The sequence below is a fragment of the Siphateles boraxobius genome, unplaced genomic scaffold (assembly GCF_051911475.1).
Source record: "Siphateles boraxobius isolate OS27281-9 unplaced genomic scaffold, OSU_SipBor_1 20, whole genome shotgun sequence".
Classification (NCBI taxonomy): Eukaryota; Metazoa; Chordata; class Actinopteri; order Cypriniformes; family Leuciscidae; genus Siphateles; species Siphateles boraxobius.
Genome location: NW_027508811.1, coordinates 7861798 through 7889344, shown reverse-complemented (window position 1 = coordinate 7889344; position 27547 = coordinate 7861798). Strand labels below are relative to the sequence as shown.

Sequence of the window (27547 nt, the reverse complement as noted above, 5' to 3'; positions counted from 1 at the left end):
TACTGTAAGCCATGGCACCTGTGGGAAAGAGGAAGGGGCTCAGCAAGGAGGAGGGGTATGAAGCAGCCACCCACCTCTTTTCTCCTCCCCTTCTTCCATTAAGACCTGCTAATCAGATCAAAAACACTGACGTGGGGAAACAAGCACAGGTAGACGTCAGAGTTACCAAAAATGGGCGAAAGCTGCATTGTAATTGTTAATTGCCTCAGCGTGGCTGAACTTGATGGAAGGCTACTTGAAATGTATTATTTGTGACACTAAAAATTTAGGCACAGTAAAAAAAAAAAAAAATTGGAGCTTCTTCCATTTGGACAAATAACCCTTACAATTTGTAAGAAACTAAGAACTAGATGAGAAACAACCAGCACAAAAATGTATAGTTACAATAGTTTACCTTGATGTCCACTACAATCAAACTGTCAATTTATAATATTTTTAATACATATACAATATTTACACTTATTTTATGATCCCCCCTCCCCCCCATATTATTTATATGAAAATAAAAACACATTAATCTTGAAAAACACTAATATTTCAAAATATATTTTTTAGACAAAATAGTAAAGAATTTTAATATTGGGGAGAACTATGATATCGATGCATCCCTAGAAAGTACAGAAATATTTGTACATGGTTTGAAAGAGAAATTAGGTTCACATACCAAAAACTATCAAATAAAAGGAAGAGTGCACATTGAACGATGAGAGTCCATTTTAACAGTTATCGGAGAAACTGGCATGTTTCGGTCCTGGCATGTTAAACAACAACTTTGTTTATAAATGCCAGTGGCACTTTCATGCGTAACCACATAATTGTGTTGCAAGTAAACTGAGTCATCAGAGTCTTGATGTTTAGTCGATCAAAATCTTTGCTAGTGCCCAAATTCGATACACTGATTCACACAAAATCGATTTCACACAAATTAGTTGCATTCCAAACTGAAAGAATGCGAAGTGAATCATTCATTAAGTTCTCAAATGTGTGCATGCTTGCTGAAATTGGTTTGCTTTTGTGAACTCTATTGCAGGAGATTGATCTTTTAATTTCTTTGTTTTCCCAGAAAAAAATACTCCTGGAAAAATTAGGTCAGAGAAAGTTAAGAAAAAGAAAACGAGCATCTCTTATGCTGTACCTCTAGCAATGAAATACACTGAGTTAATTTAGCTTCATCTTTACAAAAAAAAAGTTTGAGAAACAAATCTAATTAGCTCATGTTCTCAGTTTAAACCTAATAACTCTATTTTGAATCTGTAGCATCAGATAATAGGTTAAAGCACTTGAAACATCGCAGCAAACAGACTCTCTGGGTGACAGACATAGTCATGCAGGAGCTGCAGTGACTTCTTAAGAGTAGGGATTAATCGGGGAGGAAAAGGTAATTTCCCCTGAGTGCAACAAGCATACCGTTTCATCTCACTCCAAAAATAATTACTTCTTAATAAGGGATAAAGTCAGAAAGAAACCTTACTTTTGCCATTTTCAGGGCAGATATGCTTCAACAAATGGCTACATAAAACATTGCAATCTGCTGTCTTCCAGCGAAAAAACATTTTCTTGGTTAGTGTGCCAAGAGTCCGGCTCGTGCTTCCACCAAGCCAAGACATTTGGTGGGAAAGTTTCCCCTTTCTCGGCCTCTCCAAAGCATAAATAAATCAACTCACTATGAGCTAATGGGGAACCATGAGGTAGCCAGTCAGGGAGAAGCTACAAGGGCTGACATTTGAAAAATGGCCTTTGCAGCTGAGAGCAGAGCAGACTGCTCAGGAAATGTGTTGGCATGTGACACGCTCACTGGATATGATAAATGTGACGTGCACATTCAAACAACCACACAGAGGTTGACAAAGACACATCTAAGCTGAGACTGAACACAAAACACCATGCTTGATGTATGCATGATGAAATCATGTAAGCTAACACATACAAAAGAGGGAAAAATCTCTCTAGTGCATAAGTTGAGTTCACACAAAAGGATCTGGGGAGAGTTAATAGCTGTTGATAGCCGACAGCTGTAGTAGTCGCATGTTCTGTGACTGGAATTTACCCAAAGAGTTCAGCGATTTTCCCAATCGCCTGAAAGTGTGTCGCGAAGTGGACTTCACAAGGTATTTGGATAATTGAATTGGAATTACAAACCATAGGAGTGTGTATACTCAGTCCAGCAGACTCTACAAACAATATAGGAATCAAGGATACATTGAATGTCACCGCCATACATATTATAAATTAACCAAATCACATATAATTATGTAAATTATATTATATAAAAAATATATATATTATAAAAAACAGATTAAGTAAAATATAATCAATATATACGCTAATATAGTGCATATATTTAGTGAAAGAGTTAATTTCTCTAGCGAACTAACAAGCAGTGGACACTGAATGACTTGCCTGAGGTAAATGACATAATGATGACTTTCTGCCATTGAAACACCAATTGAGTGATTACACAAGATATACGTTTCAGGAAGTTGTACTGTATCTTTCAATATACCTTCAGATGTTCATTTACGTTTATTAGGAAGAGAATCGCATTGCACGTGCAGCTGCTTAAACTAAGGCGCTTATATAGTGATGTCACGCCACATTAACGAGCGTCAAAACGGCATTTATTGTTTGAATTTCGCGATAAAATGGAAACAATTTGAAAAATGACATTTTGTTTCTTATCGAAATTAACAAAAAGTGGAGCTTATTGCAAATTATTGAAGGTTAATGTGGTTAGGATACAACGCCGTATTCATCTTGTACACATAAGACACACGGAAATTCACGGGACGAATACGTGTACCGTTACACCCCTAAATACCATTTAATCAAATAAAAAAAAAATATTTTATTTGTAAAAAATTTGTTTTGTCACACAAGGTAAAGTGAGTTCAACCTCAACAGTAGGCTAGGGCTGAGCGCGTTTGGGTCAGGACGACATATCGCGATACGTACCGTGGGTCGTGTATCTAGTTTTTTTTGGTTCAGTTTGAATATAGTTATGCCCCTAATATATATATATATATATATATATATATATATATATATATATATATGTATATATATATATATATATATATATATGTATATATATATATATATATATATATATATATATATATATATAAAATATCACATTAAAAAAATGATTAATATACATTATTCATAAAAGATACTTCATATCTGCTGAGTGAGCACCCTCACATGTGTGTATGTTGGCTGCACTAGAAAAGGAGATCAGCTGGTTAGTGTTTGACCTTAACATTGAGCATGTGACCCTTGCATTTATTTCCCAGTCACAGTTCAGCTCCATTTCCTGCCAGAGGCATAAAAAATACTTTTAAACTTCAAGGTTTATGGACACAAGTGAAGGAGACAGCCTGTCCATGCACACACACCCTGTGAGTGCATTTCCTCATTTGTTATGCTTATCTGTCAGAGATAATGAGTCAGTCTTTCTGATATATTAGACAATAACCCTGTTCTCACCTGGACCAAAGGCGAGACATTGCATTTCTCACAGCTGTTATATACACAGTAAGCAGTGAATCATGATATGCTCTTCAGATCTGAAATCGTTCTCTAATTAGAGGTACTGGACACATAAACCGTGTCAAGAGTGAAAGTTGAGGTAAGTCAATCGTACCTGGGAAACCAGCTACTGAAAGACAGATCCTAAAACCCTAATAGCTAATGCTAGACTATAAAGAATCTGCCTCTTTGCTTTTTTTTTAATCTTTTTGTCTGACTTATCTCACAGCAGCAAGAGGAGAGTAAAACAAGCAAAATTGCATGTAATACTAGCACTGAACAACAAGAACATAGAAAGATGAGCACCTCTGCAGCCATTCCTTGACTGGCCGTGAGAGAGGCAGCAACATCTAAAGAGGAGAAATTTCTTTTTATGAGCTTAACTGCCCTGTAATCTACCTCTCTCAGCGGGACTTGGCCCATGCAGTGAGTCAGCCTTTTACAGTCTTTAAGTGCTACCTGTGTAGAAAGAACCGCCTCCTTTAAGGCCCCAATACACATCAAGTGAAATCGAAGAATGTATGGGACTGATGTCATTTCAAACTAAATCTGGCTAAAACAAAGTTAGTTTGGACTTAGTTTCAGTGGTTTGAAACAGCTTGCTTCTTCTTTTGTATACATTTAAATGTAGTTTTTTTTCTTGCTGGCATACAGGTATGGCCTTGATTTCTCCACTTCGTTTTGAAACCTTTCCCTTCAACTATGGGACGGCTGTGTACAGAGTGCCCAAGCTGTGAAGCAGTGAGACATGTCTCATGTTTATGAAGGAGAGATCGTTTCTAAAGTAGGTGTGAGGGAAAGACACAGGTCTTTACTTGCAGCTTCATCACGGGTAATCATATATTTCAATAGCCTATAGCAAATTGTCAAATATTCAGGTGCAACATACCTTGACAGGTACATTCGTAATTGTATTGGAATATCACAGTGGTATTTGTGGTTCAAATGGGTAAAAAAAGTAGACAGAAAAACAAAATAATTCAATATAGTTAAACATTATTAGACATTAATGAACATGAGGAACGGATCTGTACGTTACCATCTTCTGAACACATGCCAATGGCATAACTAAAGAATGGCGTTAAATGTCAAACATTGCCTAATAAACAACAACAACTCTAAAATGTTTGTTACAGTCATGTTTTTAATACAAGTTTAATGCAGAAAAAAGGACCAAAACATCATAGCTCTGTTCCAAAATCTAGTGAGCTGCCTTGCTGTATACTGCTTAAATGCCTTCTAAGGTGACATCCAAATTGAAAAGAAACCTCAAATAGTGTTCCTCACAAAACTAGTGAATGTTAACCATGTTAATAAGAAAATGGCACAATATTCTACTTAGCATGAAAATACACTGATTCCATTGTTTATTTTATCAACATTTTCACTATAAACCGAATAAGAATCAGTTTTAATTATCTCGCTTCATTCATCACCTGCAGCAGATTTTACACTCAACGTTGCAATGCATTATTGGATTGGCTAAATGTCAGAAGCACACCTATGAAATGGTGCCAATGGATGGAACTCACTGGCCCTGCATCCAAATATTCCTACTTCCGTATTATATAATAATAGATGAAAAACAGTATGCGAAACGAATAGTATATCTGAATTCATTGTTTTCATAAAGCAGTATACAAAAAGTACTATTACTTCCAGCAAGATTCTGAAGTGCCCATCTGATGAATTAGGTCACAGAAGAGCAGTTGTGAATGGCAGTGAAGCGACACAACTGACAATGATAGGTCACGTGACAGTTACAACATGGTGGATATAGTATATTCAAATTTCATTAATGCTACCCATTTTCATAGTCATACTATATAGAACACTTTTTTTTAAAAAGTCGCAAAGTAAGTACCTACTAGATAATATGTGATTCACCTACTAGATAATATGCGATTCTGGACGTTTTGGAACAGAGCGCATGTGTGCTTTACCTTCTAGACAGAGTGGAGCAATCAGGGTGTAATTTTTTCTCTGTTTGGGCTGGATCTTCTGGTATCTGGCCTCTTGAAACTGCCTCACCCTCGGCTCCAATGCATCTCTTATCAGAGAGCTGACCTCCTGTGAATACAAACACATAAGTGTTTGCGTACATATTTGCAATCTTGAAAACAAAGACAAACCTCCCAAGGTGACCTTTTATATGGAGCTCAAATTTAACTAGAAGTGCTGCATGTAGCGCTAAACCTGGGAGCTAAAATCATTCAAAGCCTTTTGGCTGTGTGGGCCAAGGAAAACATATCTTATAAAGGCAGGAGGAGGATGGGGGGGATCCCCAAGAGTAGATCCAAATTCCAGATTTCTGCAGTATCAGCCAATTGTAGTGTAAGAGGACATACACAAACAACCAGAAACACACCCTAATTCCCATACCTTCCTGTGCTCTGCAGAGAACCAGCTGCCATTGTCTTCTTTGCCTGAGGGCAGTATGTGAAGATCCACTAGCACTGCAAAATTCCCACACTTTGAGAGAGAAAGAGAAAAAGATGGGGGTCTTAAATACAACAAAAAGTCATCACTGAGCTGATTAAAAGACACCTTTAAATTCATAGCTGAAGGCAAGTCACACCATCCTCTTCCGTTTGTCTTTGTGCATCTGCTTCCCCCCCTCTCTGCCCACCACGTTTACAAGCTTTGTAAACGCAGCTCATTAGCATCATGTCAGTAACCAGATACACTTGATCTCAGAGACGATGGTGTTAAAACTAAAGACGTACAGAGGACTGACACGCCAAAGGATTTGCAGGTTTTGCTAAAGGATGACCTCGCTAACCTGTTAGTTTATGGAAATGTGATGAGAAGAGGGCCAGGTTCAGGGAGGCTCCAGAACTTCGTCCGAAGAGTGGAATTATTGGAGTGCTGCATCAGCACGTCAGGGACAATAAGTCACGGCGAAGTAGGAGAGCCAGAGCAGTCACGGCCGTTTAAGCACTTGTTACATCTCCACTCCACACTGGCCTGATTATGTTTTACACATGAGCGCAAGAACGAGCCTGTCACTGTGCTCCGGTCCGCTCACACAGGCCTTTCCCGGACCACCCGCAAGAGGACGAAGAGGAGCCGGCGCTGAAGCATGTCAACACCTGAGCTCAAAGCTAGATGTGGCCGCATTGATGATGCAGGGACGCAAGCTTGATAGACTATAGGAGAAATGAGCTGATGACATCAGAGGGGAGCAGACAGGAATAAATTCCCCTTTTCAAGACACAGTCCAGAACACATTCTAGAGCACTTCCAGAGTGCCTGATAAAATCCTGATAGAACACGAATGAGCGAGTGCGTTTTAGTGGGCCCTGGAGAGGAGCTAAAGTGGCTCGGGCCAGGCTGTAATGCTCTAGGTCCGTGTTTCTCCGAGGCCAGCTGGGAAAGGATGACGTGAGAAAGTGAATTAAAAGGGTGTGTTGGGTAAAGTCCATTGTTTAGCATCGCTCTATGGCTACACTAGTTTTCTCTCTCCTTAAATCTTTGTCTCTTTCTCACTCGTCACATAAGCAATGATTTATGCCTCCCCATACCGGTGGAATCTACAGCGACTGAGTAAATAAAACGTCTCCAGCATTCACGTTTGGCTTCTAACCTCTGAATTCATCTCCAGTCAAGCAGGATTACGGCACATTATTAGCACACAGACAGGCCAAATCGTGCTGCCAAATAGCTTTGTTTTTGACATGAAAGCATATTTTTCTCTAATTGCTGCTTTGTGTACATGAGGGTTAGTTTGATGGCAGCCGTGTTGAACTTGAGGGACAGGCTGCCCCCTTGTGTCAGACTATGGAAGTGTGTTTTTTAAAGATAAGCAGCTATATATAGTAGGTGGTGGTGACATATGAGACAACCCTGTTAGGATCTGTGTCAAGGTTGTCATTGGGATCCTTACAGATACATTCATTTCCAATATCCGTGATAAATCTCATCCCATGCAGCGTTTGAAGCCAAGTTAATCCATTGTGGGCAAGCGGAGACAAGAGCTATAAGAAGAAACAGAAGAATCTTTATGTATGCGTGTATGTGAAGGACAGCAGATCCTTTAGAAAACACTGGGCGGCTTTCTCCTCACGTCTTTGTGCTGTAACCATTCTGCAACTGACCAGTGGTTTCAGCTGACAACCTTGCACAATTACCGTGGCGTGGGAAAGAATAGGAGGGAATGGACAGGAACTGTCAATCAGGCGGTGAAAAGGAGCTTGGCTTCGATGATCCCATAATGCATCTTCATACGCTGCCTCTGGAACTGCCACACTAATCGCGTGCTGTTCTGTTTTTCTCCACTTTCTTTTTGAAATCCGAAATATGCCATTACAGAAGACTGTAGGAATGTTCCCAGTGTTTGAGAGGCATGTTCGCTCGGCTTTTCTAGGCCCTGTGTGACTATGGGATAGAGAGAAACAGTAAAATGGATTTGCCTAATATGGGGGTCTGTCTTTAAATGTGCAGTTGAGTCAATTTGACATACAGTGATTGGAAAGAATAATGAGGTTCGGTTCGTGAAAGGATTAATGCTATTGGTACTAATGAGATAGTTCTCCCAAAACTGAAAATCATGTCATCATTTACTTAACCCGAATGTTGTTACAAATCTGCATGCATTTCTTCCTTCTATGGAGCACAAAAGCAGATATTTTGCTAAACTTTGTTTTGGACCGCATTGACTTTCATTGCATGGGAAAGAAACAGTTGAAAGTGAGTAAATTATGATAGATCTTTTAATTTGTGGATGAACTATCCTTTAACACCTGTTTGATTGGATAAAAGAATTGTGCACATTTAACAAATGTACTGTTTGCATGAATAGAAGCAAGTTAAACACTGTTGCATTACCAAGCTACAATGGAACAATCCAGAAGATTTGGATTCATATTCGTTTTGTGAGAAATCTAAAAATAGTTCTTAGGCAAAATGACACAATAACAAATACTAAAGCCATCCAAAGTCTTTTATTATGCCAGTAACAAGAAAATCCTAGGCTGTATTTGCAGAGAATGGTATTAAAACATACATTTGCCTTAAAGAAAAGCCTTTCGGGGGTGGGTGCCAGAAAACAGCTGAACCAAGAGGTGATCTCTGACCTAAGCCGCAAGCCCGCAACACAACCTCTGTTAAACAATCCCTTGGCAGATACATTAAATTTCTCTGAAATGTTATCTAGGTTTGTTTGTAGAGTTTCTTTTGTTCACAGAGTAACAAATCCTTCACTGTTGTGCAATGACAGTCTTGACAGCTCTGTGTCACATTCTAGAGGAAGAATGATACTGGAAACTTTTACAGATATTATCATACAAGGTTTTTTTTTCAGTCTTCAGTCTCTTCACTATATTACTGTATATAGGGCTTGAGGTAAAGAACAGCTTTTTCTACATCTACATCAACATTTTCTTTCGTTTGTTGATCCTTGTTGAATGCACCTGAGGCTTTTTGTAGGTCAATAACCTCCTGATTAAACTCATTCTTACCTTTCACTCTTTATCAGATCAGCATGGCTTGCCAAAAAAACACTACAAAGGCCCTGAAACCAAACAAACAGTAAAACAGAACAGTACCAAATCAGTCCCTGCCGCTCTGACCGAAGTCCACGGCTTAAGCTGAGCTATTTTCTACTCCCAATCATTAAGAAAACACATGAGGCAAACCGGGTTGCTTTCGGCTTTTTGGACTCCTGGCTCTGCTCTGCATCACTTGCAGTTCCCAAGATGCTCCCATGTTACCTTCTCTTATCAGTTTCACCCTCCCTAACTGATATTTCTCCTGCCCTCACTCTGATTAGTGTCGGGCAGTCGGCCCAGAAGCGTTTGTGCTGCAGTTGCCTGTTCGCCACCACACATCCCTGCCCTTTTACCACTGCTATCGCTGCTGTGAGAACCAGACCCCTTTTCTCTGCACTTAGCTCCAGGGCTAACATTAACCAGCCACAGATGTTTATGCTGGGAGAGAGAAAGAGAGAATGAGAGACAGAGGGCAGCAGAAGCAGTCTCACTCAATAAAACTCCCCCCTCTATCTAACTCCGTCTTTGTCTTTGTAAGAGCGTCGCAGGTCGACGAACAGTCTCCGGAGCCTAAGGGAACTCTTTAGATCTATGGGTGTTGCCTGTTAAAAGTTTAAATCTTTGGTCTTGACTTGCTGATTTTGTATGGCGTGAGTCACCTGACGTTCCTTCAAGAGGGTCAACATTAGCGTTGTCAGCAAGAGAGCCATGAGGCACACACAAGTTTAACTAGATATTTACACGCAAAACTCAGTGCACTGATGCTAGTGTGATCTGGGCAGCTGCTAGGGTTGCAGCTATGTGGTTGCTAAGGTGTTCTGTGGTGGTTTCTTACTGGCTCAAGGAAAAATTGCCCACCCCCAGCTCTCTAAGATATTCTGATCTCTAGATATGGTTCAGGTCTCTCCTTCAATGAAGGTCTAGCCTATTGAATTTGACATACCAGCACACCTATATTCAATAAGCCAAACGATTTGAGACATCATTCAAATTCGCAGCATATCAAACCTAATGTGGGATGAGTTATGAGCTTAAGTTCTTAAATATAGCAGCAGGGCTCCAGACTGTCAAAAAAATCGGTCAAAAGGAGACTAAATAATTTGAAATCTACACTGCAAAAAAAAAAAACACTGCCTGAAATTCACAGTAAAAAATAATACAGTACACAGGGTCAAAACAATATCAGGGTAACACACATTACACTAAAATAATGCAATAAATATTAACTAAACATTACTGATAACAAAAACAAAAAAACTAAATTATTTATATAAACGCAGGGAATGTCTTTTCACATTTTTTTCCACTATAAATTATATGGTAATTCATAGTTTTTACTTGCAAAAACCATACATTTGCAGTATTTTACAATAAAATTACATATAACGCCATGTTACACCATTTAAAAAAAAAAATCACCATAAATGGTAATGAAACTTTGTTTCATAAGTTGAAAAAGTTGATCAAATAACAGGTTTTTACTGTAGCATTTTTATTTTTTCCCTGTAAAAATAACAGTGCAGACAAAAAAAAAATCTAAAAACATATGGTTTTGTGTTTGTCATATATCTCATGAGGCGGTGTTCTTTAATTACATCTTTAAAGTGTGTGCTAGTGTTTGCTCCATGCAACAATGAATGTGCTCATTGAGCACATGAGTTATGATTCCCATTTCATGAACAAATGACTGGGCAAAAAGTCCCTAATCATTTTTTTTTTTAGTCTAAAGCCCTTGCTAAGGGTCAGGCGATTTGAAAACCTTAACACAAACCAATAATAAATCAGCATGATTATGACTAAGCTGACCTTTACTAGGGACTCTGAGGTGCTCTGTGAGTTAATCTCTAGATGTAAGCACACCTGAATGGAGTTTTTTTTTTTTTTCATAAGGACAACCCAGAAGCAAAATTCCAACTGCAAGAACAGGCAGGAATATCACCTGGTAAAGCTCTACAAACAATATCAGAAAGATCCAAACATTTCTAGTAAAAAGGAAGTATTGGGAGAAAAAAAAAATTTCCTCCACTTTTTTACGCTGGTTTTCATAATAAATGCTGCTAAACTACCAACATTAAGCTGTTGAATCTAAACATCTGTGGTAATTAACAAACTGAAATATTTCTTGGACATTTCCAAAAAACGACTGATTAGAATCCTACTACATCCTCCCATGTCTGTTGAGCTGCATCCATCCCATTTTTCCCTCTGCGTTTCAGAAATGACAACATATTTCCTTGATCCGATGACAGTAACAGGATGCTTGGAGGTCCAAGTGTGTGGTCCGTATCTACCAGGGAAGTCGACCTAGCACATAAACCAGAGCCAAGACATCTGTCATACTACCCAGCACTTAATGTTCATACTCAAAAACAAAGAAGCACGCTCTCCCATCATCTCCTGCACCAAATGGGTATAACAGCAGAGTGGTGTGGCAGGTCTTGTGTAAATATTCAGTGTCTTCTGAGGCGTTAAGTCAGGGCCTCGACTTGAAGCATGAGTCAATTTACGTGGGAGTATCTCATCTCCAACATTAACTGCACAGCACCGTGGAAACATGACATTCAATTTAATGTTGCTGTGTCAGGGTGTTCAAACAATCAATCTACAAATGGCTTATAAAAGTAATTTTATAATGTAAAAAATAGGGTACAATGTACAGTGGTAATATGAAAGAATTTTCTGTATTGATTTTTCCCAGGTGAAGTCCTACCAGAAAATTACCAGTACCTTTTCGGATTCTCTACAGATTTTTTTGTACTTACAGTTCTCTTATGAGAGTACTTACGAGAGAGCTTGCGCTACGGGAAAAGCCCCTTTTCTCGAGAATACTGAAGCCAAAAACTATCCTTAATTTTGCATTAGTTTAAGACGCATTGCTGCACAGAGCAGACCTAGGCGAAGTAGCTGGCCCGCCTATTGGTTGCTCTTCGGCAACTGCTGCAGCCTATCGATGGACTGTTTGTGACATAAGCACAATGAGGGCGAGGGCGAGGGCACGCGTCGCGTCACGTCCCGCCAGAATGGGTGTGGCTTATGTCTATATAAGCCGAGTCCAGATAGGATGTTCTTTGATTTTTCACCTCTTCAGCGAAGACTCCACATCGGGACGAGCATCTGCTTCGCAGAACAGGAGTTGGCCATCTTCGCCTCTTCTCCACCCGTACCTGCTGCGCTTTCCGGCGCCCATATCCTTTTATACTTGCTGTGTGTTCGCCCTCGAACTCACTCTAAAAGTGAAACGAGGCATTTGTATCAACGCCTCAACTCTAAGTGCGGCTCTTGCAGAGCCCCTCTCAGCGACGGGGACCGCCACATCCTGTGCGTTGGGACGGACCCACCTGCCTGGGACGGACCCACGCCGACCTCACGCTTTCCCAAGGCGGGTTCCCGGAATGCGAGGACATGGCTATGTCGACCCTATGGGCTCGACTAGCCACGTTTGACGTGGATCCCACTCCTCCGTTTCTTCTGTCTGGGCCGCGACGTAAAAAGCGCCGCTCACAGAGAGCTCCGGAAGCTTCCGCAGTGAGTGAATGCACGCCGGCCATCTCCCGGCGTGCATCGCTATCTGGTTCCCCTCCCTCGATCACGGCCGCCCAGCCTAGGCCATGGACGACCTCGGCCTCGATTGGTCACTGCCCAAAAAACCCGCAGCCAGCAGGCTGGATGGCTGTTTCCTGCCCGGCCGCCGCTAGACGCCTCAGACGAGGCCCGCTCCTTTCCTGCCAGAGCTGCACGAGGAGCTATCTAAGAGCTGGAAGGCGCCATTTTCTGCCAGGCTACGGTCTTCTATCTCTTCGACGCTCTCATGTGTTGACGGCGCGAAGGATAAAGGCTACCACGCCATTCCTCCGGTAGAGGAAGCTGTAGGTCCGCTGGATGGAAGGTCAAGCTCGCTCTTCCCTCAAAAGCCCGAAGGACCATTTCGGCTCTCATCGGTCGCACATATGCCGCCGCCGGTCAGGCCGTGTCAGCCCTTCAATCGATGGCGGTGCTTCAGATCTACCAGGCCAACCTTCTCCGCAATATGGACGAGCTGGGCCCGAATCCTGAGAACTTTACAGATCTCAGAAGCCCGACGGACCTAGCTCTTCGAGCCACCAAGTCCGCTGCACAGGCCATTGGGAGGAACATGGCGGCCCTCACTGTGACTGAGAGGCACTTGTGGTTGACTCTGGCCGACATGAAGGAGTCTGACAGTCTGACTTTGCAAGCCATGCGACACTTGATACCGTGGCGCTCCAGCTCCGCGGCAGGTCGCTCTAAAAAGCAGCTGCCTAGCCGTGGTACAGTGCCCGCGCCTCCGCCACCCCGCCAACAGAGGGACTCTCACAAGCGCTCATGCTCGTCAAGCCGCCACAGGCCAACTCCCCCCCGGGGACCACGGCCCCCCCGGGGACCACGGCCTAAGATAGCGCTGAAGCCCGAGCCCTCAAAGTCTTCCTGACCAGTCTAGGAAGACGAAGCGTTTTTTTTGGTGGAAAAAAGAACTGGTTCGGAACCGGCTGGAGAAGTACAATCTACAGTCAACGAGCCCGTCAATCGACCTGCTCGCCTGTATCCAAAAGCCATTTTCACGGCTACCCACATAAATCTCAAAAAGAGCATTTTCTCTCTGTGCCCAGCTCACGTCGCAGAGACTGCAAATAGGAAAGGTGCCCACGTCCTAGTGTTCACCCCTACACATAAGCAAGGCCCGTTCAGTGTCACACTCTTTCACGGCCCACCCCATTAAACTTGGCTCACGCCACACATGTTATAAACGTAGGTTATGTGCCCACTGTACAGTGTTCACTCCTACCCATAAACACTTTTGTCATACGACATACCGACTGGCTCACGCCGCGAATGTTATAAGTGAAGAAGCGGTGCCCACTACCCAGTGTTCACCCCTACACATAAGCACAGCTCACTCTGTGACTCACATGCACACAGATTGTGTTCAGTGTGTAGAAAACGCACGCGCCTCTCAGAGCGAGGGCTTAAAGGCCAACACCGCGAGCTATGCGTCACACACACGCAGCGGCCAGAGCCCAGATATCATTCGTCCCCTGGCTTTGAGTTTGATCCCGGGCGTGTCACAATGGGTACTGAACACCATAAAGCGAGGCTATTCGCTGCAGTTCGCTTACAGACCCCCGCGATTTCGGCCAAGGTCGAAACTACGGTGAAAAACGAAGTAGCACATCTACTTTGTGCCGAAATAGCGAAACTGCTGGGGAAGGGAGCGATAGAAACCATCCCCGACGCAGAGTGCGTCAGGTTTCTACAGCAGATATTTCCTTGTTCCCAAGAGGGATGGTGGTCTCAGACCCATTCTAGATCACAGACGCCTGAACAGAGCCCTCTGGCGGAGATCATTCAAAATGCTCTAAAGACCAGACAAATCCTTGCGCAAGTTCGCCCGAGGGACTGGTTTATTTCAGTAGATCTGAAAGATGCCTATTTTAGATTCAAATATCACCCCATCACAGGCCTTTCTTACGATTCGCCTTCGAGGGCCAGAGCTATCAGTACACCGTCCTGCCGTTCGGCCTGTCTCTAGCACCTCGCACATTCACGAAGTGCATGGACGCTGCGCTCGCTCCCCTGAGACTACAGGGGATGCAAATATTGAACTATCTGGATGATTGGGTAATTTTAGCCCAGTCAGAGGCAGAACTGATTGCGCACAGAGCTTTACTGCTTACACATCTACAAGCCTTGGGTCTCTAGGTCAACTGGACCAAGAGTTCGCTGTCCCCCAGACTATCTCTTTTCTGGGAATAGACTTAGACCCTGTATCCATGACAGCGCGGCTGTCTCCTCTGCCCGGTCAGAGCATTGAGGATATATGTCGAGCGGTCTGCTGCATTCAGGCAGTCAGAACAGCTCTTCGTTTCGTTCGGTAGCCGCAGCCTCGAAACAGACTCTTTCCAGACGGATAGTTGACGCTATCGAGCTGGCTTATAGGTCTAAGGGTCTTCAATTCCCCTTAATCATCAGAGCCCATTCAACCAGAGGCGTGGCCTCTTCATGGGCCTGGTCCAGTGGGGTTTCACTCCAGGATATTTGTAGGGCGGCAGGCTGGGCCTCTCCATCTACATTCATGCGATTTTACAACCTGGAAGTTCCTGCGCTGCAGGCTAAATTGTTCTCAGTCTAATACTTGACTGACGGACTATACAGTCAGTTGCACTACAGTTCAGGCCAACTCAGGTCCCTCCTGTCTGTGATTATGTAATAAGCACTGATTCCTATAGTTATAGGATTATGATATATTTTAGGCCCGCTACTCGTTGGTCTGAATATCACTCGCTAGTATAGTTCACAAGTATGGTTCTCCGGATACACACCCTTTGAGGCCATGTGTGGACACTTCAGCACGCACAGCTTTTACATTGGGTTCCCGTAGCGTAAGCTAGCTTACGCAACACAAGAGTACTCTCGTAAGAGACTTTCAAGTCAAGTGGCGTGTTATCTATACGCATTTTGAGCTATCCGCGTGTATGTCCACGCCGAAATCTTTTGCGTGTATGTCTACGCCATTAAATGTCCGAGTGATTCCGCGTGTATGTGTACGCCGTTAAATGTCCGAGCGAAACGAAGCAAAATCTATATCTACATCTGTGGAGCGATCTTTTTTTTCCTAGGATGGTAGGAGAACACTCATAAATGGTATTAACCCCAGTGACGGGTAGGTTTAGGGACGGGGTTGGGGTAGGTCATATATCTATATATACATAATACAGTAATATAACGTTAAGGCAAAGGCGTTGATAAACACGCTGAAAAGCGATTATGCGTGTTGATAGCACGCCAAAAATGGAAATACGAATTGGCGTGTCATACATACGCCATTTCATGAGATCAGTCTGCTAGATGAGGGAACAAATGTTGTGTAACCCTGCCGTGCTTGTGCTACGTTCTGGTTTCGCTTCAGTGTGAAAAAGCAAAAGCTGCTTCGCCTAGGTCTGCTCTGTGCAGCAATGCGTCTTAAACTAATGCAAAATTGATAATTTTTGGCTTCAGTATTCTCGAGAAAAGGGGCTTTTCCCGTAGCGTAAGCTAGCTTACGCAACACTCGTTCCCTCATCTAGAGAGAACCGAGGTTACGTTAGTAACCGAGAGCGTTTCCTTAAAGGGATAGTTCACCCAAGAATTACATTTCGTCATAATTTACTCACCCTCATGTTTCACCCAAAATATTTTTTGTGTTTTACAGAAGAAAGGCATGCAGGTTTGGAATGGGATGAGGCTAAATGCTGAGGGAATTTTCATTTTTTGATAAACTATCCCTTTCAGCTGGGATAGAAAAGAATAAAGTATTTTAATATCTTGACACAGGTCTTATGCTCACCTACAAGAGTTCAGCTGAGAACTGGGCCAGCTGATGGTATTGTTTGCCTCCCCGTTTTAAATGTCTCCCTGTGGTCACAGTGTTGGGCATGACAGTTCCTTTCTCAGGGAGAGCAACATATATAACAGTATCATTATGTGCAGACTGGGAGGGTGAAGTTGGTGAGTGGTGCTCTCCCACAATGAAAAACACAAAGACGTGAAAAATGATGAGTGAAAAAGACAGAAAGAGAGAAATATGCAGCCAAAGTCTGGCACTAAACACGGATGTGTGTGATCCACAGCAGCGTCCAGGAACTAGAGTTAAAGCCTTCACTATATGAAACATCAACAAAGAAAGAGACCCAGGGCTTTTCTAGCACTTAATAGAAACATCTGACATGCATTAGCACTGACATTCATTGACATTCATCTGGCCTGAAGATGAATAGACAGGGCCGGTCCAGCATGATCTGTGCTGCCGAGAAACACGGCCCGAGGAGACATTCAGCTGGATAGATGCATGCATGATTATTAACATCAAACTAATGTATTGTAAAAGAAAGTGACTGAGGTGGTATGGAAAATATAATACAGCCAGCATAACGCTATGTTGAAATCTGGACCTTTTTTAGGCATGGTTTGTCACAAAACATGTAATGAGCACACAAAGAACATGAAAAAGTGGGAGCTATGTTCTGTAAAACTACTAAATGAATATATTCAGAAAGCTGCATGCTGATAGCATTCATTTGCTAAGGCAACTACCCCCTCTAGCGTCTAGAAATGAGGTAGTTAAATTTTTTCAACAGCTCTGAATTTTAAGTTGATCTTGATTCTCTATAAATCCCTTTAGGTTTCTTAAAATATGGAACCCCATTTCCACAACATAAGAAAAAAATCATGCTTTGGTAAATCACAATTAAGAAATTCAATTAAGTCATTATTATGACATTAAAAATTAGAAAGTGGCCCGCTTCACAGACAGGGCTTAGATTAAGCCAGGATTAGGCCTTAGTTCAACTAATAATAATGATAGGGCACTGGTGCAATATTACATATGTGTGTATGTGTATATATGTGTGTAGTGTATGTATATGGATATGTGTATATATGTGTGTAGTGTATGTATATGGATACATGTATGTACACTATTTTATAGTTGATATGGTATTATGCAATTGGGTATTGTGCAATACAGAAGCTATTGACAACAGTATGAGTTAACAGGAAATGTACAATTGTCAGGATGGGGTGTGATGTGGGGGGGGGGGGGGGAATTGTGATGTGGGTGTTCTACTGTTTTTCTGTGAATGTGAGGAAAGTTGTGGAGGATATTGAGTGTGGTTGTGGGATGTTAATTGAAGTACTGAATGGGATAATTTATTAGCATGTTCTGTGGAGGTTAATTGTGTGATTGTTGTGTGTTATGCGCAATGTGCCGCCATTGTTCTTTCGAATGGCCAAGACGAATTTCTCCAATAGGAGACAATACACGCTTATCTTATCTTATCTTAAATCCCTTTAGGTTTCTTATAATAAGGAAGCCCATTTCCACTACATAAGAAAAAAATCATGCTTTGGTAAAATCACAATTAAGAAATTCAATTAAGACATTATTATGACATAAAAAATTAGAAAGTGGCCAGCTTCACAGACAGAGCTTAGATTAAGCCAGGATTAGGCCTTCAACTAATAATAATAATAATAATTCATTACATTTATATAGCACTTTTCTCGACACTTAACTTGCTTTACATATGGAAGGGGGGAATCTCGTCGAACACCACTAATGTGGCAGCCATACTGCCCCAGAACTCCCACCACACACCAGCTTAAAGGTGGAGAGGAGACGGAGTGATGAAGCCAATCAGTATATGTGGGGATTATTAGTAGGTCATGATGATGGACAGAGGCCAATTGGCAAATGTGGCCAAGATGCCAGGGTTAAACCCTTACTCTTTTTTCGAAGAACATCCTGGGATTTTTAATGACCACAGAGAATCAGGCCCTCAGTTTAACGTCTCATCCGAAGGAGTCAAGGACGGTGCTTTATGACAGTATAATTTCCCCATCACTATACAGGGGTGTTAGGACCCAAACAGACTACACTACAGGGTGAGTGCCCCCTGCTGGCCTCACTATCACCTTTTATAGCAACAACCTGGTTTTCCCAGCAAGTTTACTATCCAGGTACTGACCAGGCTCAACCCTGAGTAGCTTCAGCTGGCAACCAGTCTTGGGTGATATGGCTGCTGGCATAGGGCATTTTAGTAGCTTTTATAAACGTGCCTTAGAGAAAAAACATTACTGGCGTGCATCTTGAGACAAAACACTGACATGTTTTAAAGGGGTGATGAACTGAGAAATCGAATTTTCCTTGAGCTTTTGACATCTAAGAGGTCACCATATTATAAGAATATCCTGTAAATTTCAGAACTGAAAACGTCCTTGTTAGTCCAATAAATGATTTTATTGACACCAGGCTCAGCAAACGACTCGTTTTTCAAACTGGGGAACTATGACGTCAAAGAGGATAAAACACCAACCCCGCAGAAGAAGATCAACGCCTACTTCAACACGGCCGGTTTAGCCCCGCCCACCGATTCGCGCATTACAGGCATAGCTAAATAACATAGGCCTACCTCGTGATGACAAACCGGATCGAGCTACCGAGCAGTAAACATGCCGTTTACTAAATATTGTGCAGTGCCTGGTTGTGGAAGAAGACAGTCGCTGCATAAGCTTCCTCTGGATTCCAATAGGAATGCATGGTTAAATTTTGTTTTTAATGAGGTTCCAGCTGATGTGGGTAAAACATTGTCCGTTTGTTCGCTTCATTTCGCCGAGGACTGTTTTGTAAACAAGACACAGGTCGAGACAGGATTTGCAGACCGATTAAGATTGAAAAACGGTGCTGTGCCTTCTATATTGGATCCGACAGGAATGGTGCAACACACTTATGTGAGTAAAATTTCTATAAAAACATTAAAGATAGCCTACATTAGAAGTAGCATAAACAATTAACAATAACTTACCACGCTGTCACAGGCTGAAGTATCCGTTGTATTTGAGGTGTTGTTGGTTCATTGTCCTGCGATTCGGGATCGGACTCTGTGTCGAACATGTATGGGCGAATCATTCCGGTTGCCATTTTACAACATTGGAAGTTTTCAAAACAATTTCCCCCACGTGCACTGACGAGTGAGTTGAAACTCATTATTATGCAAAACTGTATCCACTCACAGCAGTGGGCGTTTACTTCCAAGTCTTCAATGCGAGACGCCCATAAAAACCGAGCGTTTTTGAGCTAGGCTCAAAACTAGGGTAGAAAATACACGAGTTTCTTGTATATAAACAATACCGGATGCGCGCGCATCCAGGGGGCAAAAAACCGCTATCTGTTATGTGGAGTTCTGTAAAAGAACATTGCAATTAACGTAGATTTCGCATTGTTTGTAATTTCTTGTTGACTCAATAATAAACTGCAATTTCAGAGTTGGATCTGTTTGTTTGTTTCATATTAATATAACATTATGTAAAACGTCCAACTGTTTACGAATCAAAATCCGGAAATACTGTGATGCATGAATGAATTATCATGTTAGACTAAGTTAGTAATGTAATGGGGCTCAAGATGGCGCCGTGAGCGGTTGTGGTTTTGCAAGCTGAGAAGCAATATCGGGTATTTCCCCACAAATGAAGATACGGTTTTCGTAAAGTTGCTAACTAATATTTATAGGTTTTTACGGGTTGATTAATTGATTAAATTTTGATTTTGGAGCGGTGCGAACAGTAATTACCAGAGCATCAGGAAAAATGGCTGAGGATGCTAATCTTGGTGCAGAGATGGAGGTTGAGACAGTAAAAGAGAAGAGAAACTTCAGCGATACCCACTCGTATGCCTGTAAAGTAAAAAACGGAGGAAGTTGTGATTCGTGTCCTAACACACCAAGCAAAAATCAACCTTCCAAAAGGCAAAAAAATGTGGTGACCTCCTCTGCCAAAGAAAGTGAACTCTCTTTAAGTGAAGTACAGGAGAATATCATCCGAATTCTCTCTGAGAAGATTAACGAGAGATCCGACCAGATTGAAAGAATGGTGAAGGAGAATTCTTCCAACATTGAAGCGTTGGGCAAATCTCTTACCTCAGTTCATGATGATGTAATGGAGTTGCAAAATGAAAATAAAATCCTAAAAAATGCAAATGCTCTCCTAGGAAAAAAAGTCAAAGAAATGAACACGAAAATTCATGACCAGGAACGTTACAGCCGCAGATGGTGTCTGCGTTTATATGGATTGTCCGAGCAATCCGGTGAAAACGTGAAAACGAGAGTCATGGAAATATGCAAACAAGTGTCCGCCGACACAGCAGACAGGCGTATGGTAGCGGATGCTTTGGATGTGGCACATCGTCTTGGCAGACTTAAAACCTCGGATGATGGCAGAAAAGTTCTACCAAGACCGGTGATCATGAGATTCATTTCTCGCACAGCCAGAGATTTGATCTGGAAAAATTCAAAAAGCAACGAGTATCTGACCACCAAAGGGCTGCGGTTTAAGGAGGACTTGACTGCTTTTGACATTGAAGCACGGAATCGTCTTTGGCCGGCTGTGGAGAGGGCGAGGAAGGAGGGCAAAAGCGCATACTTCAGTGGAGCGAGGGCGTTCGTTGATGGTAAAGAGATTTATCCCGAAGAGGACAACGGATCTTCATAGACTTGTGGTCGTTTAGTAGGATTCTGCAGTGGGAGGTGTCCTGAAAAGGTCAAGGTTAATCATCTCTATTAGAGACAAGAAGTGGTTGCTTCTAAGTTCTTAATCGGATGGTTAAATAACGGATGCACTTTAAGGTTTATTTAAATGTTTGCAACTGTTATCATTTTTGAAGATCGTTTGTGGGAATCCCATTATGTTAAAATTTAAAGTTTAGGCTATTTACCTACTCTTGTGGTTTATTTTTTCAGTAATTGGTTACTTTTGACAAGTTATGTCTCTTTCTTTATTTTCTATCAATGCCAGAGGTATTCGTGATATTCTAAAGAGAAAAGCTTTATTTTTGTATTGCAAAGGGAAATGTGTAGATTTATGTTTAATTCAGGAAACGCATGCATGTTCTTCAGATGCAAAGTTCTGGAAAAATCAGTGGGGAAAAGAGATTTGGTTGTCATTTGGCAGTAATCGATCAGCGGGGGTCGCTATTTTACAGGATAAATTTACAGGGCGGATACTAAATTATGAACAAGATGATTGTGGTAGATGGATATTACTTGTGATAGATAAGGATAAAGAAATATTTGTATTAGTTAATTGTTATGCCACCAATAACAACATGAACAATGAAACACTCTTTTTGCATATTGAATCTAGAATTCAGCATTTTATTTTATCATATCCATTAGCTAAAGTTATTTGGGGAGGAGATTTCAATACTGTGTTTGATGCAACCATTGATAGATGGCCTCCTAAAAGTAGGCCTGGCCCTTCGAGTGAACTAGTTAATGTATGTTTAAGATTGGGCCTCACAGATGTGTGGAGAGATAAGAATCCAGACAGAGAGGAATACACGTGGAGTAATAAGAACTCATCTCTTCATTCTCGTATTGACTATTGGTTAGTGTCCAATGATTTAGCTAATAATGTGGCCTCTGTACTGATAGAACCTTGCATAATGACAGATCATAAAGGAATATTCATAAGAATAAATATGGTGAAAGATAAATCGGTCAAAAAAATTAATAGTTACTGGAAATTAAATAATAAATTGCTTGAAAGTGAATGCCTAAAGAAAAAAATCAAACACATTATTGAAAAATATAGAACAATTGCAGCTATGGAAAAGACATATGGAAAGTACTGGGAATTAATGAAGTTTGATATCAGAACGGCATCCTTTAACCAAGGAAAATTGGAAGCAAAAAATAAAAAAAGGAAAGAAAATTCAATTATTGAGGAAATATTAAATTTGAATAAAAAGAAGAAAGAAGCATTGACTGATTTAGAATTAAATAAATTAAATGTATTACATACTGAACTAGATCATATCTATGAGGATAAAGCAAAGGGAGCATTTATTCGATCTAGACTTAAATGGTTAGAAAAAGGGGAAAAAAATACAAAATATTTTTTTGGCCTTGAAAAAAGAAACAGTGATTTTGCCTCAGTCTCAAAACTAATGATTAACAACAAAATAGTAGATAATTCTTTAGATATTTCAGAATATGTTTCTCAGTTTTTTAGTAATTTGTATTCTTCCACAATGGCTACTTCCAATATTGATGTTTTTTTAAATAACTTTAAGAGTGATACCAAAAAAATAGATCAGAACTTCCAAAATGTGTGTGATAAAGAAATAGTTATTGAGGAGTTGAGAGAGTGCATTAACTTGCTAAAAAATAACAAATCTCCAGGCAATGACGGGCTAACAGGAGAGTTTTATAAGACATTTTCTAAAGAACTTTCACCCTTTTTATTATTAGTATTTATAGAAGCTATAGAAAAAGGTGAATTGCCTGCTTCATTAAAACAAGGGGTTATAACACTGATTCCCAAACCTAGCAAGGACAAGTTACTTATTGAAAATTGGAGGCCTATTAGTTTGCTTAATAATGACAGTAAGTTGTTTGCAATGATTTTTGCTAGAAGAATGAAACAAGGTTTAGATCAAATAATTGATATGGAACAGTCTGGTTTTATGCAAGGCCGTCATATTAGGAATAATATTAGACTAATCTTAGATATGGTAGACTATAATAATTTTATTGAAGATGATAGTTTTATTTTATTTATTGATTTTTATAAAGCATTTGATACTGTAAATCATGATTTTATTTTCAAAGTTATTAAATTGTTAGGTTTTGGAGATGTATTTTCGAAAGCAGTCAAAACATTGTACAATGGCTGTAATAGTTCTGTCAAACTTGCATTTGGTACTTCACAAAGGTTTGATATTCATCGTGGCATCAGGCAAGGATGCCCCCTCTCTCCTTCTTTATTTTTGTTGGTCACCCAGGTTTTGGCAATGCATGTAAAAAGAAATAAGTATAATGGTATCACAGCTTTAGGATTAGAATTTAAACTTAGCCAGTTTGCTGATGACACTGCAATTTTTTTGAAAAACAAATTCGAGGTACCAAAAATAATTAGATGTATTGAGGCATTCACTGCTGTATCTGGCCTTAAAATGAATTGTGATAAATCTGTATTGTTTCCCCTTAAAGATTGCTCCTCTACAGAAATAGAGAACATCCCAGTTAAACACCAATTAACATATCTAGGTATAGTAATTTGCAAAAATGAAAAACAAAGGAGTCAGTTAAATTTTGAACCAATTATTGAGAGAACAAAAAATAAATTTAATTGGTGGTTAATGAGGGATATATCAATAATTGGGAGGGTATTATTGTCAAAGGCGGAAGGTATATCTAGATCAGTATATACATCTTTATCATTAGATGTGCCTCCTAAGGTGATTAAGGAATTAGATAAGATACTTTATGACTTCATATGGAGAAAAAAAAACACATTATTTAAAAAAGGAGGTAATATGTAACACCAAAGAACAAGGGGGACTTGAGGTTTTAGATTATAATACACTTAATGACACTTTTAAAATTAAATGGTTGATAGAGTTTTTGAAGAATAGAGAAAGTCTTTGGAACGTATTTCCAATTTATATATTTAATACTCTTGGAGGCATAGATTTTTTGTTGAAATGTAATTTTTCTGCTGACAAAATTCCTGTAAAATTGGCCAGTTTTCACAGACAAGCCCTGCTAGCATGGAAATTGGTATATAAACACAAATTTTCACCACACAACTATTTCATATGGAATAATAAAGACATACTTTTTAAAAACAAATCACTATTCTATCACACTTGGTTCAATGAAGGGATTATATTAGTAAGACAATTGGTTAATTCCAACGGATATTTGTTATCATATACTGAATTTCTACAAAAATTTAAATTACCAGTTAAACCAAGAGAGTTTGCTATTGTTCTTGACGCGATTCCAAAGATTGTGATTTTACTCTTAAAAAACGCTGATTCAGTGGAAATCAACATGGTCAATATTTGTGGTAAAATTTTCATTGATAATGTTGATGTTTTACAACAAAAATGTAGCAATATGATTATAAGGAAGGCTCTTGGTTCTGTGTCTTTTCCTGCAGCAAGATTCTTTTGGTCTTCTTTATTTGGTGATATCTCTTGGGTTAAAGCATGGAAATTACCAAATAAGTTTTGTGTCAATAACAAAATTAAGGAAGTGTCTTACAAAATACTTCACAGAATTTATCCTGCTAAACATGTTTTGGAAAGATTTAATCTTAATATTTCGTATACTTGTGAATTTTGTGCACTAGAGAAAGAAACAATTTTGCATCTGTTTTTTCACTGTATTTATTCAAGATTATTTTGGAAAGATTTAGAAACCTTTATTAATAGAAAACTGAAGTGTATGATGGAAATTTGTGTTTTTGATGTGTTTTTTTATACTCAGAAAGACAATTTGGAATGTAAAGAACAGCATATTATACAGTTATTTATTTTATTAGGAAAATACCATATACATAAAAAGAAGTGGGCTCAAGGTAAACCAAATTTTCCACATTTTATAAATGACTTTAAATTATATGTACATCTTTTGGAACAAACTAAAAACAAAAAAGCAATGAAAACATGCAATGCTTTGAAAACACTGGATTTTATGTAAAAAAAATAATAATATTATTTTTTATTATTTATTATTATTATTTATTTTTCTCTTCTTTTTTTTGGCAGTAAATGTAATGTTGTGAATATGTGATACCTCTGTTCTTGTGGCATTGAATAATAATAATAATAAAAAAAATAAAATAAAAAAAAAAGTTAGTAATGTAATAGCCTCTATAGAGCCCGAATTTGCTTTTATATAAGTTAACCTTGTTTACGTTACTTTACGACCTGCAACATATCATGACTGCACACATATAACGTTACTTTACTGTAAATCAAAGATTTGACGATGGATTATGTGGGAAGTAGTAGCTACCTCCGACCATGGCGATTATATTAAAAAACTTACTCTCAGCAATGGTGACATCTTGCCGGATCCCTACGCAATACCTGACGATCTTTGGATTGTGGATGACAAGAAGTGGCCAGCAATTGTATGGCCTGATATATATATAATTGTCTAATTCAGACACCAAGTGTGTATACAAGACAAATGATAAGAGCGTACAAATCCCTTGATGCATACAACTACGTGCTATGTGGTCATGTGCAGCTCGTCAAATACTTTGATGCTGCACCGGATTTTTGCGTGTTGAGGTCAGATGTGCTCCCTAGTCAAAGGCAAGGCATTAAAGCCTGATGCCTGGGTGTATGTCCATAAGGGCCTTGGTGACATCCTTACGGTTAACTGCAAATGCATGGCAGGGTACGTCTATCAAAATGTATCTGTCATCAGAAACCCTTTACTCCGGTACGAAGACCACGGGTCTTTTGCCCCCTGGCTGCGTGCGCAAGCAGTGATGACGTCGCCGAGAAATCCATGTATAGCCTATTACTTATTCATTTTGATGTTTTTGAATGTAAAAACTAAGCGAACGTCATAAGTTGACCTCAGACAACAATATAATTTTTTTTTAAAAGCCAGTTCATGACCCCTTTAAGATATGTCAGTGCAAGTTGCTTTCAGTTAAAAGAGCTCAAACATTAATTTTATTCTGGGACTAGATTTAAGCCTTGTCTGTGAAAACGGGGGATGAAAGTCATAATTTTGTCATAAAAGGTTGAAATAAAAATATAAAAGTCATACATTACATAAAAGTCATAGTTATGACATAAAAGTTTAAATTAACATAAGCTATAATATGGTTGTCAAAAATCAAAGTCGAAACAATGACATAAAAAGTCCAACTTATTAGATAAAAGTGAAAGATAAAAAGTCACAATTATGACAAAAAGGGCCAAATAAAAATACAAAAGTCAAAAATTACATAAAAGTCATAGCCATAGTCATAAGTCGAAAAGATTACATAAAAAGTCCAAATGATTAGATAAAAGTAAAAGATTTTAAATTATGACAAAAGTAATGACATAAATAGTTCGAAATGATGACATAAATTGTGAAATGATGACAAAAAGGAAATTTAAAGTCTAAAATGATTAGATAAAAGTCGAAATTATGACAAAAAAAGATTCGACTATAAGAAAATGTCAAAACCTTGGAACTCAAAGGTTTTGAAAACGTATAACGTTAACATCCTTGAGTCCTTTGATTTTTCATATTGAAAAAATGTTATATTGTGGTGTAATTCTTATAACCTCTTTTGATGTCCGTATACCCCTCTTAATATTTAACCAATTTATTTATTTGTTAGTGTTAATATCGGTAACCTTTCATTTGCAATTAAAAAAAAAGTTTCGACTTTATATGTCATAATTATGACAAACTTGAATTGTTCTCATGTGGTGGGAGAAAATCACATTTAATCAACCTAAAAACGATAACATGAACACGAAATACTGCAGCAATGACCAAAAGATCAAATAAATACGTCTAAGTTACATACCTTAACCACAAATTTAGAGGACTGCATTCTGATGAAAAACACTGCAAAAAATCAAAGAGAAAGCGCTGAACAACCACAAACAACAGAGGAACTAGTTAAAATCTCCACATCTAATGAAACTGTATGTTCTCTTATTGCTGAGAACATACAGTGATGAAACCCAAATCAGTAGAGTGGAATACTCACGTGTTTGTGACCGAAGCAGCTGGATGGAGCTGAAGAAAAGCCCAGATCAAAACACAAAGCAGGAATGGTGGTAAAATAGCGCTCACATACTTTTCTTATGACATTCTGGGTCAATTAGATATAATTGGCAATATAAAATTAATATTTGTAATTAAAATTTGTCCAAAATAACGATAGAATAACGGTAATAAAAGAAACTTGAATCATTTTCTCCCGCCGATGGTTTGAAACTTGCTCTGTCATGTTAGGACCCCAGTGCGTACAGTTGTCATAGAGACGCAGTCGGATATAGGAGGCTACATATTTTGCCGGACAGTCATGATCGTTATTCGTAAATTGCGAAATATCCATGATGTTATATATCTTAACAAAATTACAGTTCTCCATTGAATGTGTAATGTTGGCGATGTAAAAGCCAATGGTTGTTTTAATGGTTTCTGTTGTTAAATACTTTTTAACTGGCA

General features: G+C 39.6%; 1 protein-coding gene across 1 annotated transcript in view; it reads right to left on the bottom strand.

Annotated features, from left to right (window-relative positions):
• The window catches only part of slx4ip (SLX4 interacting protein), a 69240-nt gene extending 41894 nt beyond the window's left edge, over positions 1-27346 (bottom strand). Inside the window, exons 1-4 of the mRNA XM_077236559.1 lie at positions 27084-27346; positions 26898-26938; positions 5911-6000; positions 5472-5598 (exon numbers count right to left, since the gene is read on the bottom strand). Coding sequence (XP_077092674.1) covers positions 5472-5598; positions 5911-6000; positions 26898-26924 — 244 coding nt within the window. The 5' untranslated portion in view covers positions 26925-26938; positions 27084-27346. The remainder of the gene's footprint in view (positions 1-5471; positions 5599-5910; positions 6001-26897; positions 26939-27083) is intronic.
• Between the last annotated feature and the right edge of the window lie 201 nt (positions 27347-27547).